The 14316-nt window shown below is 40.5% G+C and overlaps 1 protein-coding gene across 3 annotated transcripts in view; it reads right to left on the reverse strand.

The window, feature by feature from the left end:
• LOC150087125 (dual specificity calcium/calmodulin-dependent 3',5'-cyclic nucleotide phosphodiesterase 1A-like) overlaps positions 1-14316 on the reverse strand; it is a 769106-nt gene that overhangs the window by 245198 nt on the left and 509592 nt on the right. For all 3 annotated transcript variants that reach the window (XM_090371825.1, XM_090371826.1, XM_090371824.1), the window contains exon 4: positions 7425-7553. In XM_090371825.1, coding sequence (XP_090227951.1) covers positions 7425-7553 — 129 coding nt within the window. The remainder of the gene's footprint in view (positions 1-7424; positions 7554-14316) is intronic.

The raw sequence follows: 14316 nt of genomic DNA on the forward strand, positions 1-14316 counted from the left end.
CTTTTAGAAAGATTTGTCAAGGCCTCCTAAACTGCATTAAAATCGGAACAATAGAAATATGGAAATTATTATTTCTTTGTCGGTCCGGCAGCATAACACAACTTTCACTAGATGGATATCACGACTCTCACTGGATGGATTTTCATGAACTTTTAATCTCTCCCTCCCACCCTCTCTCATGTAGCAACTGGAATCCCAGCCGAATAATTTTTATTAAATTTTTTTTATTAAATTTTATATCTGAATCTTTCAATAAAATCTGTTCGAGCTATCCCAAATTTAACTAAAATCGGAAAACGGAAATTACGAAATTCATTATACTTTTTTTTTGATGATGAAAGCGTGCATTAGATGACAAGAAATATTTGATAAAGAAGCTTGGAGTGGACACTAAATTTTCAGCTTACGTTTTGTTGGTCTTTCGGAAGATTTCAGACCCATTTCCATCCTTCCTTTTTTGCAGAAACATCGCTATTATTTGGAACGACAGTTCTGATCAGTTTCGTATCCTAATTTAGAATATTCTACTTATTTAGAATATTCTTCTGAAACTGTGAATATTTTCCCTTAAGGATTACATACTATTATTGGCGAATTAAATTTGCTTAGGTAGGAAATTCGTCTTTGTAAACTGAATTAGATTTATATATATATATATCCCTAATTTCAGGGAATTACAGTTAGCTAACGGATACAGTATGTTAACAAAATCTTTAATAAGAATATGCACGGTGAAAAATATGTTGGTAAAGATGCGAAGGACTATGTATAGTAAACAAAATTGTGCTGAAATAATACCAGTGCAGGATATTAAAGAAAATAAACAGTGTTATTATTTGAAGAAGCGACGATACGCATGTGCTGTGAGAGCAACAGAGTAAATGTTGAAGCTTGGATTACTGTTGATAGAATATCGGTTAAGCGAGACTACTGTATAAAATTTCTTTATTCATTGAGCAACAGCCAGACCTCCCTGTTTGTAATTATAAGGAGTAAACTTCCACCCACTGTTTTTGAAGCGGGCGATTTGAACAAATTGGAGGATGTGTATTACCATAGAGTCGGGGCCGGCTTTAGGATAAGGCAGAGTAGGCACTGGCCTAGGGGTATCCCTCCTCCCAAAAACAAAGCCAGCAAGAAAAATTGCGTATTTCATGTGTTAACATGTTAAAAACAAACAAAATTAAATCCAAAATTAAAACTTTTAGTTTTACATATTTTAAGACAATATTTCAAAACAACCTATCATCTTAATGAATAGTCAATTTGGCCTAGGGGCGCCAATATCCTTGAGCTGGCTCTGCAAACAGTAACCATACCCAGTACTCTTTCACAGCAAAAGATACTTAATGGACTAAATTATTATAGCGGTTCACCTTAAAAGAGTTCCTGACAACATCGAAGTAGCGAAAAAGCAAAGATAATATAATTTAATTTTTAATGTTGTGGCAAAGGAAGCTATAAAACTAGCGTCACTTTAAACAAAAATAATAAAATTCCTCCCTATTATCTAAGGATTAAGCATAATGCTCTTCTACATTTAAAACAAGACACTTTCTCAGAATCAGAATAATGACCCGAGTTCGTATTTACAAAATTGAAAATGTTAGCATTCGTTAGTGGGTGGACGAAAGTTTTCCATAATACACATATGAACAAAACGGAAATACGAAATATCGGCTATTATATTCCTTAACAAAGTTTTAAAAGTCCCCAAACACAATTTTCACCACATGAAATCAAAATGTTCAAGTTATTTATAAAGAGTTCACTCTTTATAAATAACTTGAACATTTTGAATGAGTATCATCCAGATAACCTTTTACTACAAGAGCCTTACACCCACGCCAAAAAAGTCAGAGATTATCTATCACCTTATAAAATTGTCCAAACTGAAGAAGATACCCCCTGGGCTGCCATAGTCGTGAGCAACCCAAATATCACGGTAACAAAGATATCTTCTCTTTGCACAGTGTGGGCGGTGTGTGCTCATGTCATCGTCCCTCTCGGTGACTTCTACTTAATTTCCTTATAAGAGTAGACTTGGCCAGGACATCACTACAATTGCCTATATCCAAGCAGTTCTAGACGCACTCCCAAACAGTAAAATTATATTGGGTGTAGACGTTAACTGCCGCTCCCCAGCCGGGTATAATAACACCGCTGATCGTTCAGATATCCAAAATGGAAGACTCTTGGAAGATTTCCTGGCCACAACGTCATTTGTTATACTGAATAGACCTAATAAACTTCCTACCTACTCCAGTACACTGTGGGAATTCATCATTGACATAACAATTGCAACAAGATCTCTTCCTAATAAGATATCGGAGTGGCACGTAAATGAAGCATGGACCACGTCGAACCACAGGGTAATTACTTATAATCTATCTCCACAGATCCATCGACCAAACCTCACCACAGCATCATATCATCAACCGATATGTGCACTTACCAAGGCCAATTGAAATTTATCAGATAGTTCACCGCAGTCATCTTCCCTGGAGCGAAACCCAGCTGTTCTCTCTGATATGAGCGCGGACGAACATCAGAAGTTAATAATTACTCGTGCCTGCAACCAGACTATCCGGAGGAAGAATCCTAAGCCAACTGCCGTTCCGTGGTGGACCTCTGAGCTTGAGTGCCTCCGTCGCTCTGTCCACACCAAGAGGAAAGCATTTCAACACGCTCGCTCGTCGTGGTCTCTCAATGAAGTCAATGCTCTACGTGAAGAATACCGTCGTGCTAGAAATGACTAAAACTCACTAATAAGACAGCAGAAAAGAGCCTCCTGAGAGAGACTTTTATTCACCACTGGAAACTCCGACCCCTAGGGAGAGGTATATCACATCACTACTAACAGGTTCTCCAAAGGCGAGATAACTAATTTTACTATCACGCCCCACGGTGTTATGAGTACGTCCTGGGAAGAATCAATGGATAATATCCTCAACACCTTATTTATCAGCGATGTGGAACCCCAAACAGCTCAATAACAGGAAATCTGCCATTTTAACAGCACTTATTACAATGAGGTAACTGAAACTCCATTCACCATCGAAGAATTGCAGCAGGCCCTCGCTCACATGAAGGACAAAAAATGCCCTGAACCAGACATCATAGAACCTGAAATACTTAAGAAGGCAGCACAAATCAACCCACAGTTCCTCTTGGATCTTTTCAACAAATGCTTAAATTTTGGTTACTTCCCGGAAGAATGGAGAATTGTAAATGTTCGAATCATATTTAAAAACCCACTCGAGCAACCGAACTCTTACCAGCCCACTGCTCTTTTATCCATGATAAGCAAGCTCTTCGAAAGACTCCTCCAACCGTGGCTCCAAGCACATTATATCAACGTTGGCCTTAAATTCGGTTTTCGCCCAAGACGCTGCACAGAGGATGCACTCTGCAGCCACAACGACACATAAATATTACCTGGTAATTGCAATAGATTTCGCTGGAGCATTCGATATGCTCTGGTGGCCGAGCATTCTGCGAAGACTGCGGCAAGCACATACTCCACTCAACTTGTACAAGTGTATTTAAAACGTACCTGGATAACCGGAAGATCGCAATTTCCGCTCCATACAGAAGCCTCACACGCTCTGTACACAGGGGATGTCCTCAGGGGTAGGTTCTGGCCCATTCCTCTGGAATATTGTTTTAGATGAGCTCCTTTCTCTTGACCTGGGCCCTGTTACCATCCAGGCACTCGCCGACGACCTCACCATATCGGTCGCTGCAGACTCAAGAGCATCCCTTGAAGTCATCGGAAATCATGCCATTCAGGTTTTACAGGATTGGGCCAGACTCCATCAGCTATATATCTCCCCACAGAAAACCCAGTCCTTAAGGGATCCCTGCAGACAACAAGACCTTCCCAGATTAAAATCCAAGGTACCATAAAACTGGTCACAGAGCTTAAACACTTGGGCATCGTCTTGGACTCCAAACTCACCTTTTCTCCCGCATATTTCTCATCTCCATACAAAGGTCAGGAATTATACAGCCCTCACTGTTTGGATCAGAGGTCATCCGTCGAGGACTATTACTGCCTGTCCAGGGGTTTACTAACTTCCATTCTTGGGTATACCATCAACACCCTCAATGAGAGCAAGACAGAGAAGAGACTAATTGCAGCCAAGTTTCTACAGACCTGGCAGGCCAGATGGACAGACGCTGACAAGGGTCCAATTACAAAAAAAAAAAAAAAAAAAAATTTCCCGACGTTTCACATGTTTTCCTCAAAGCTTCTTCGTGGTTCTCTCCAGGTTTTTACACAACTTATCTGGGCATGGTCCGATCAATCAAAAATTGACCTCATGGGCATAATAGATAATCCCTATTGCTCTTGTGGAGAAATCGAGGACTGGAACCATTTACTATACCTCTGCCCACTCTAGAGGACCTTCGTAGCATCTTTTACACTAGGATCCAAGACATACCACAGGGACATGAACAGGCTCATTACAGAAGAACAGTACTATCATGCGTTCACCAAATTTGCCCAAGATCTGTTCTCAAGACGGAAGACCCTACCGCCTACTCATACTGGAAACCATGATGATGCCCAGACTTGAGCCCGCTGAATACCATATGGTTCAAAGGCTATACACTGCCGAATATATTTGCTAACTCCAATCTTATCGGGGTAGGATTTGCTAACCCTGTCTTTGGACAGAGTAGGATTGAACACCCGGCTCCCTTGTTGTGTGACTTTCTTCCCTTTCCTGGGACTTGTTCCCTTCCCCTTTCCTTTGCCTGGTGGACCTTGCTCCACTGAACTTGGGCGACTGCCTTCCCTACAGCCACTACACTTTCTCCCTTCTTGCACTATACCGCTGTACTCTGTTATAATTATTATTATTATCTTTATTTTTTAAATTTTATTTATTTATTATTATTTTTTTATTTATCTATTTTTTAAATTTTATTTATTTATTATTATTTTTTTATTTATCTATTTTTTTAATATTATTATTATTATTATTTAACTTGGTCTCCGCTCAGGCAACCCTGACGGAAACTAGCCAGAAAAAAAATGGGCAGCGTGGCTACCTCCTAGTGGTGCGTGTGCGGGAAACGTGGGGTCCTACTAGGGGCCCTGCGGCCAAATGTCAGGCCACACAACAGAACCTAACACAAAACTACACACCTTTCTGGCATTTACAGGAGTACTGTATCTCTTCACCGCGTACATATGGCGCAGATGTGGGAAATCACAGTTGGCTCCTGACCCTAACACTATGTCATCCGAATTCCCCACATTCCGAAAGTTTAGTAGGTATGTAAGAGCGACTGTGGACTGTAAACTATTGTACATATGCCAGATGATTATTATACGGTCGCTTGCTTTTCGAAACATCGTTGGCAATGACGTCATTAGTGATGCTCACAGTACTTTCGTGCCGGCGACATTTGCTTAAATTCGGTTAACAATACAACATTATAACTTGACAGCTTTGACATCATAAGGCATAAGTTGCCAAGTGATAATTCTATTGTTAACTGAACAACAAACTGCTTTTCAAGGTTCCAGTTATCTCATTATTATCTAAAATGCTTGACAGCAACGCTCTCCAACAAAGTTTGTTAATGACCTGAGTTCGTTAATGGCCAAAGCCTGAGCTCGTGGTTAAAATCTGTTGATTGCTTGTTTATAGTCATTCGGTTATAAATGCGAAATAGATAAATATGGGTGGCCTGTTGTATAACAACAATATAGATGTAAAATATCAATTAAAATATCGATCGTAAAGTAAGTTTATCAGGATTAAAACTTTTTTATTCTAAAGGGTTAATTAAAGTCATAGTGTAAATTGTTCTGCACATTACGTTCAAATATTTTATTTTTGTGTGTTGAAGCTTGTTATGGTATAGTCTCGAACCCTCAAACTGAGAAAAAATAAATAAATAAATGTGCGTTGAGCATATATAAGCAGGCTCAAGGCCATTATTATCATTATGACTCTTCTCCTTATGAATTTTTTCTATCCCCGTGACGGATTCTGATACCAAGTGCATGGGATAGTTGGTTGTGTCCAGTTACTAATATTACTATTACTGTTGGTCGAGGAACTTTGTGTCGAGGAACCTATCCTACAGGTGTTAGGGATCGCCGCTTTCTGGAGTTCTGTGTAAGTGTTCGCTGGGAGGCCTATTGCTGCTGGATCTTAGAGAGGCTCTTTGGCACCAAGCCAATGGTTGACATGGTGATCGGGATGGCCATTACTTATGGATATAACAATATATATATTTTTTTTTGATCAACGATGCGTAACTTATGTTATGCATCGTCAATGCATGTTATAAATCTTACGATTATGACAGCACACAGGTGATTAAAATATAATCACCGAACTGTTGCAAAGTCCTTTTCGTGGATTTTATCAACTTTCAAAAAGTAACATAGTTTAAGACAAACCCAAAGGGAAACATATTTGTTTAACTATGTACAAGGATGTAAAGAACCGTTTCTATGGAACTTATTATTTAAAAAGTTATATATTAATAATGCAGGACTAAACTGTACATTATAATATTACCAACCAAAGTTTCAAATATGATAAAAAGTTACAAAAAAGATTTTTTAAAAATAATTAAACTGTCATATGCAATACTTTAAGAAATGGTTGCACATTATAAATGCCAGTAATTCTGAAGTATTTCTGTATATAAGCCACTTTGATTACCATTCCGATAGCACTAATGTAGGCACCAAATCAGTGCAATTTAGAAAAACAGCTGTGATAAAAGGAGCAGTATGAACCGTTTCATAAAATATCATGAAAAGGTTCATGCTTAGGAAACTTAGTATATTATTAAAAGTAAAAATAGGCACTACTTGATGTATTACTTGCAGATTAATAGCAGTAGGCTATAAACTGTGTTAATTTGATTTAATTTTAGCATAAAACTTCGAATAATCATGATAATGAACTTCGGGCTAAGGAGGTTATACTGCAATATACTCCTCCTTAGGGAGCAGTGCTGTTAATTTGTGGTACAAAATCGAGGCATCACGTGGTGAATTGTGAGATTTTTATGCATTTCATTATGAGATTTGATGCATTTCTCCCCAGCTACGTACTTGATGTACGCAGTGCGTACATTTTCTAGACAAGGATAATGGACAAGCAAGTAACAGTCGGTACACTACAATCTAATACCATTTCTATAACTGGAAAACAATTGACTGCCTCCACTGCATGGAAGAATGAGAAATGAATGGTAATTTTTATTAGCTACTGTTTGGAACAGGCAACTTTAATAAAATTAATTACGAAAACAAAAGCCCTGAACTTCGTCATGCAGAGAGGGTAATATTTTTACCTTACTATTAGAGGTCACTGGAAAAGGATTATAAATTATTTCTGTTTCTTACGTTACCAGTAAACTCCCTCGGAAACGGTTTTCTTTACCTTTGTGCAGTGCATTTATTATTGTCAACAGTCGCAGCCTCCAGGACTCCAGCAGCGTACTGCAGCGCCTTCTGAAGAACAGAAATAGGAACATCGCCGCGTTGCAAATGATTGGCAAGTTCACGTAACCTGCAAACAAATACATAAATTATACTCGCTATTTTTTTTAATGGAATTACTTTTAAAACCAAGAAAGTAAAGGAAAATCAGAAACTTATTACAACTAATCAGCCTTTCTCTCACTATAATATAATTGATCTGCATATATGAACAGTTGGGTACTGTTCTCATGTTTCGACAAGAAAGATGCAACGCCAAATAAAAATCTTTTCTTTTTTATCCCTGTAGATATGATATTATACACGATGTATATACTAGTATATTACAATATAAATTTCTAAACAAAAAGCCTAAGCCTACAAAAGCAAAAGTTTTGTTTCAAGAGATTTTTCATCGTATTTATATTTAAACAATTGAATTCTATCCAACTGGATGGAATTCAATCGTTTAAATATAAATACCAGCGTGGCAGATGGATCGTATTTAGTAGCCAGGGGTTTGAACCCCAGTCTACTCAAAGAGCGTGTGGTATTGCACTCTCGCTCCTGACCACTCGGATACGGAGGCCGAAGTTTATATTTGCTATTATAAATTAATAGTGGTCAGTTAACATTACTTAAATTGCAGATTTCGCTTTTCCATTAAGTGTAAATGTAATATAATCGTACCAACAACTTATTATAAAATTGAGTGAGATGAACCATCAGGGATAAATACAGGTGTTCCTTCACGTCAAGTAGCGGGCCGAAAATACACTGGTGTGCAAAATTTAAGGACCAGTCAGGTTTTCACCTGTAGCTTCTCATAGAAGTGGCCTGGATATGGGAAAAGCATACCAAAGGAACCTCGTGAGGTACAGAAATGATGAAGGAAACAACAATGGAAACAAAACGGCACAGAGGGACTTTATTCAAAAATGACAACAGAACTGGCTGCCATGATACAGATGCATCACTGCCAAAGATGGAAGTGGGAAAAAAGGGAAGAGTGTTCAGTAGGAGTTATGGCCACCCCTAATGTCGATGCAGGCTTTGCACGACCTATCCATACTTAGAACAATGTTGTTGATAAGTTCTTGCGCTAACATCGTCCATTCCTCTGTCAGAGCCGTCTTCAGCTGGTAAACATTTTCTGGTGTGTGTGTGGACATGCCGCTAGGCGTCTCCCCAGAGCGTCCCATATGTGTTCGATGGGATTTAGATCAGCGGAACAGGCCAATCCATACGAACAATGTCCTCATTTTCCAAAAGCATATCAACAGCTGCAGTGTGATGGGGTGTGGCGTTATCATTCATAAGCACGAACTCGGAGCCAATGGCACCGCGGAACAGACGCACATGGGGAAGAATTACCTTAGTACAGTAGCGTGCACCGGTTACAGTACCGCCTTCTAGTATCTGGAGTTGTGTACGTCCATCCAAGATAACGCCTTCCCAGACGAGAACACCTCGACCGCCATTTGATCCCTTTCAGTGTTGTTTGTGGGGTGATACCGTGTGCCAACCTCTCGCCAGATTAGCTGACATCCAGAATCGCTGTTGAGACTGAATCTACTCTCATCAGTAAAGAGTATCTTACCCCATTGCGCTGCTTTCCAGTCCTTGTGTTCGATGCACCACTGTAAACGGTGTCTCCGATGGGCAGTTGTTAAAGGGACACAGCGTACTGCCCGTCGGGCAAACAGTCTGCCTTTGTGGAGTCGCCTGGCCACAGTAAACCGCGATATCCTGAGTCTTATGCCCCTGGTTTGCAATGGATCCCGTTGTCTGGTGTCGGTCCCTCTTGGCCTGTAGGAGTATATAGTGGTCATCACTGGGCGTTGTTTTTCGTGAACTGGTCCTTCGAACAGCTGTACCTGTCGTCGTTCTGAAGGCCGACCACGCACGCGAGACGATGTTATGGGCGATACCGAACTCTGCAGCCACACTCCTCACACTTCGACCTTTCCAATTATTCGACCCCGGGTAAAGTCATCCAGATGTTGTCTACTGCCATTTCGTTGTATCTTCTTAGACTGGGGGCTTACCTTCCACCACCACCTAAAGTATCTAGCCAACAAAATTCAAAGGTATACTGCTATGATAAGGCGGGTCAGCAGGGAAGACTGGGGGCTGAAACGCAAGGCTCTTACTCTCATATACCAAGCAGTATACGTGCCAATTGGGTTATGGTGCTTCCATCTGGTACCGAAAAGTCATCCTAGCAAGAAACAAATGTAAGCTGGATTCAATCCAGAGATTCATGCTCCTTTCAATTTGCAGGGCGTGCCGCACCGTCAGCACTCCTGCTCTGCAGGTATTAACTGGATGCCAGCCACTATACTTAGAAATGGTTAAAAGAGGGCTTTTTTATCATTTAAGAAAGGGAGTTCTAACCCAACTGCTTAATTTTCAACTTGACACCACAAACGGCCCCAGGCAGGAAAGACAACGGAAAACCCAATATCTACAAGAGATATGGCGACATGACTGAGACACCACAACAAATGGGGCCATCACAAAACGATTCCTTCCATCTATAAGTTCAACTCACCCAGAATCCCCATCCTGGTTTTCGCCTGGCCTCCATGTGACCTTTATCATCACCGGGCATGGATCCTTCCAACAAAAAACTGACGGCCATGGGAATCGAGAATGATCCACGTAGCCACTGCGGCGAAGAGGTGTCCTAGGGGTACCTCATGTATGAGTGCCTCAGCTACGACAACATTAGGCTTAAATTCCTCACCACAATACAGAGGAACCGTCGCAATCAAGCATTCACTCTGCTACTCGAGGAAGATACCTATAAGGCATTAACCACCTACGCGCGGGAAACATTTGAACTTACGCGAGCTAAGATTGCAGAACTCAGAGCCGAAGACCTACACCTTACCGGCGTGGAATAACTCTCCATCCCCCCCAGGACAATACAGATAGGACCATGCTAACCCGCATTGGGTAGGATTTATTGCAGGCACCATCCAAGGTGCGGGATGCTGGCACCCCTCAGAGTATGGGATTTAAAAGTCATTGCAAACTCGAAATAAGTAGGATATACTGCTGGCACCGATCTAGGTACGGGATTGCTGGCACTCGCCACAGTGCGGGATCTACAAGTGCTATGCCATTGGCAATTACACAGGGGCGCCTGTCCCCTGTGACTTTTAAACCCACACCATTTCCTATACTTCGCCTAAACTAGGGTAGATTAATTCTCTTCTGCCAATCCACCCAAATTCATTCCCCTTTCAATCCTCTCTTCTTCTATGCTCCTCTCTTCTAGCTCTCTTTTTTATTATTTTATTTATTTATTTTATTATTATTATATATTTTTTTTTTATTTGGTCTCCGTCAGGAAGCTCAGGCAACCCTGGCGGAGGCCAGCCAGAGTATAATGGGCAGCCTGGCTCACCTCGCAGTGGTGGTGGCGGACAACGTGGAGGTTCCCCTAGGGGCCCTGCGGCCAAGCAGCCTGAGCCAGAACATAGCACTACTCTGTCACAAAGATAGGCCGCCGTAGCCGAGTGGTCAAGGGCGCGGGTGAATAAGTACACATGCCTTGAGTGACCCGGGTTCAGCTCGTGACTGCTGAATACGGTGCTGTTTCTTGTATTCTCTCTACTTTGAGAACTCCTCTGACCGGTGTGGTCGTCCCGGAGTATAAACAGAAAATTTATTTATTTAAAGCAGACACCACACTTTTTCTGGCTTTTACAGAGATTCTGTAATTCTTTACAAAGTACCATGGCGCAGATGCGGGAAACCACCGGTGGCGCCTTCCACAATACACTATGCCCATTTCCTTGTCTGTAGCAGTGTATGAAACCAATGGAACGGATGTAACAATCGTGCTCACCATTCGGTAATTTGCACATATACTGCTGAACTGCTGCTTTTATCTGTTTATGTGAGCCCACTCATCGCGATTAAAATTTTTGCTGGCACTCACCACAGTTGGTCCTTAAGTTTTGCACACCAGTGTAGTTCCGAGGGAAATGATGTGTGAAAATGCGTAGAAATATTGGATACGCACTGCAATATTACGGAGGAGACAATTATAGTAGTAGCAGAAGTGGCTGATGAATGAACGCCAAGAACTACTACCAAAAGAAATGTCTTTAATAAATAAACCAGCTTTCCACCTTTTTGAAAAGAAGAACGTTAATTTATAAGGAGCTGCTCTAGCTCAGACGCATTTCCCGCTATTGATCGTATTTTCACAAGAGGGATGACAACTTAAATTCCTGTATGCTTTCGACATGAGTTCAAAGCAAACCCAAAATCCTCAGAGACGTATTGAAACCTGTAGAATTTTAATATTCTCCGGTTACAACAGCTAAGGAATTAATATTCGATCTCACTGATTATCTTCTAACTTCTCCAAAGAACAATAAAATGGAGCATTCCTTACGTTAAAAAGGATATTAATACATGACTAAGATCATTTATTAATATCTAAATTTCGTCGCACACTTCTTCATCAGCAGTCAGCAACTGCTGTTAGATTGAAGGTAAGAAATTATGAGCAAACTTTCTGAAATGTTAATGTCTATTAATGCAGAATTACAGGAATTAAATTCGTTATTTATCTATTGGCTATCCCATTAAGACGATGTGATATGAATTTATTCATATAATTTTCTAAATGAATTTTTAAATTTTTTGGGGACAAATGATATTAAACGTACACGATCTGACGATTTGTTGGAAAAATACAGGACCATGCTGAGGAAATGTCGCGAGCTAGGCCATAATGTCTATGTGTCTGCAATTCTGCCCAGACACGATAGGAGGGATTATATGTTAAGAGCCTTGTGGATTAACTCAAGACTTGAAGGAATCTGCAAGGCTTTAGGGGGAAAATTTCTATCAGCATGGCCCACACTTGTAGGTAGAAGGAATTTGTTTTGTAGAGACGGGATACACTTAAACAAAGGTGGTGCAAAAGTTTTTGCCAGTATTATTGAGGATACCTTAAAGGTTCAAGGAAACTGCTAGTTAGGGGGGATGTGGGTAATACTGACACGCGTTTATCTGATAATATTGGTCAAAGTAATTCTTGCACATACCTTAAGAGTTCTTATCTGTTACCCCAACTGGACGTATTATCTAGATGTTCTGGGGGCAGAAACGTTTCACGTGAGCGGGTAGCTAATATCAGGGAAGAGAGCCTAAAAAACTTCAAGGATTGTGTTAGGGTTGTTAAATATACAAGAACAGTAAATCTTAATTGTTTATACAGTAACGTTAGAAGTGTCGTCAATAAAATGAGCGAATTCGAACTGCTGGTTAAAACAAGTAACGCGGACATAATAGGGCTTACAGAGACGTGGTGCCAACCGGAAATTGGGGATGATGAGTTTCAGTACGGCTTGTATAATGTATTTAGGAAGGATAGGGTAGATAGAAGGGGGTGGTGGGGGTAATGCTTCTTATCAGAAGCAGCCTGAGTGCGACGATAGCTTTCCCGGATTCAGACATTTCACATGCTAGTATAGAGTCTGTATGGTGTGAGATAGTTGGAAACAAAGGTATAATGCGAGTAGGAGTAATCTACAGACTAGGTGATTGTGAAGATTATGACGAAAGCCTCTACATGCAAATGGAATGGGCAAGTAAGCGTCAATGCCTTATTATGGGTGATTTCAATTTGCCTCTAATTGATTGGAGTAAATGGGAAGGAAACTCGACATGGGGAACAAAATTTTTAAATCAACTAGATGACTGTTATTTGTATCAACATGTCAGGGAAAGTACTAGAGAAAAGAATATCCTAGACCTCATCATCACACATGAATCAGATGACATAACAGGGCTGACAGTAGGGGAACCAGTAACAGGAAGTGATCACGGAGTTCTACGGTGGATGATGACGAGAGAGGTAGCAGAAGTAAAAGGCAAAGGAATGGGTTTTAATTTCAGAAAAGGAAATTACGATGCCTTAAGGTGCTACATGGCCTCTATTAACTGGGTATATATCGCGCAGAGAATGAATACAATTGAACTGTGGTACGCTTTTAAAACATTAATCACAGATGCCTTGAATGCGTATATACCATTAAAAAAATACTCCACGAGGAGGGTTCCAAGTTGCATGAATAGTGAAGTTGCCACATTACTTGAGCAGAAAAAGGTGGCATGGAAAGGTTACAGAGCAATAAAAAGTACTGAAGCCTATAACAGCTACAAGGTGATGTATAATAGAGCCACAGAAAAGGTACGACAGGCAAAGGCAGTGTATGAGAAATCACTAGCAAACAGAGCAAAGAGGGGGGATAAAGAATTCTTCACATATATAAATGCCAAGAAGAACAGGACAAACCAGATCGGACCTTTACATAAGGGAAAGGGGACAGTAATAAATACACCAGCTGCCGTTGCAGATGAACTCAACAGTTATTTTGCATCGATATTTACAAATGAAAAGCCTTTTGTGGCAATGGGAAATTGTGGGAGCGAAGTTAAAAAATATGTAATTAATGATATTGAAATTTCGCAAGATTATTTAATGAAAAAACTTTCGAGCCTACAGACCAGTAAAGCTCCTGGAGTTGATGGAATATACCCTATAATCTTAAGAGAGGCGGCAAGCGAGTGCATTGAACCATTGAGGCTAATTATGCGAGCATCATTAGACTCTGGGGAGATTCCCTTGGATTGGAAAAGTGCAAATGTATCTCCCATACATAAGGGTGGCTCTAAAAGTGAAGTTGGAAATTATCGACCTGTCAGTCTGACTTCAGTAGTAGGGAAAATCATGGAGGCAATGATCAAGGGTGGAATTCAGGATCATTTGGATCGAATTGAAATTCTCAAGGATACTCAGCATGGTTTCGTAAAGGGAAAATCAT

This window comes from Mastigoproctus giganteus, chromosome 4, assembly GCF_048544385.1.
Source record: "Mastigoproctus giganteus isolate SK-2022 chromosome 4, ASM4854438v1, whole genome shotgun sequence".
NCBI classification, from domain to species: domain Eukaryota; kingdom Metazoa; phylum Arthropoda; class Arachnida; order Uropygi; family Thelyphonidae; genus Mastigoproctus; species Mastigoproctus giganteus.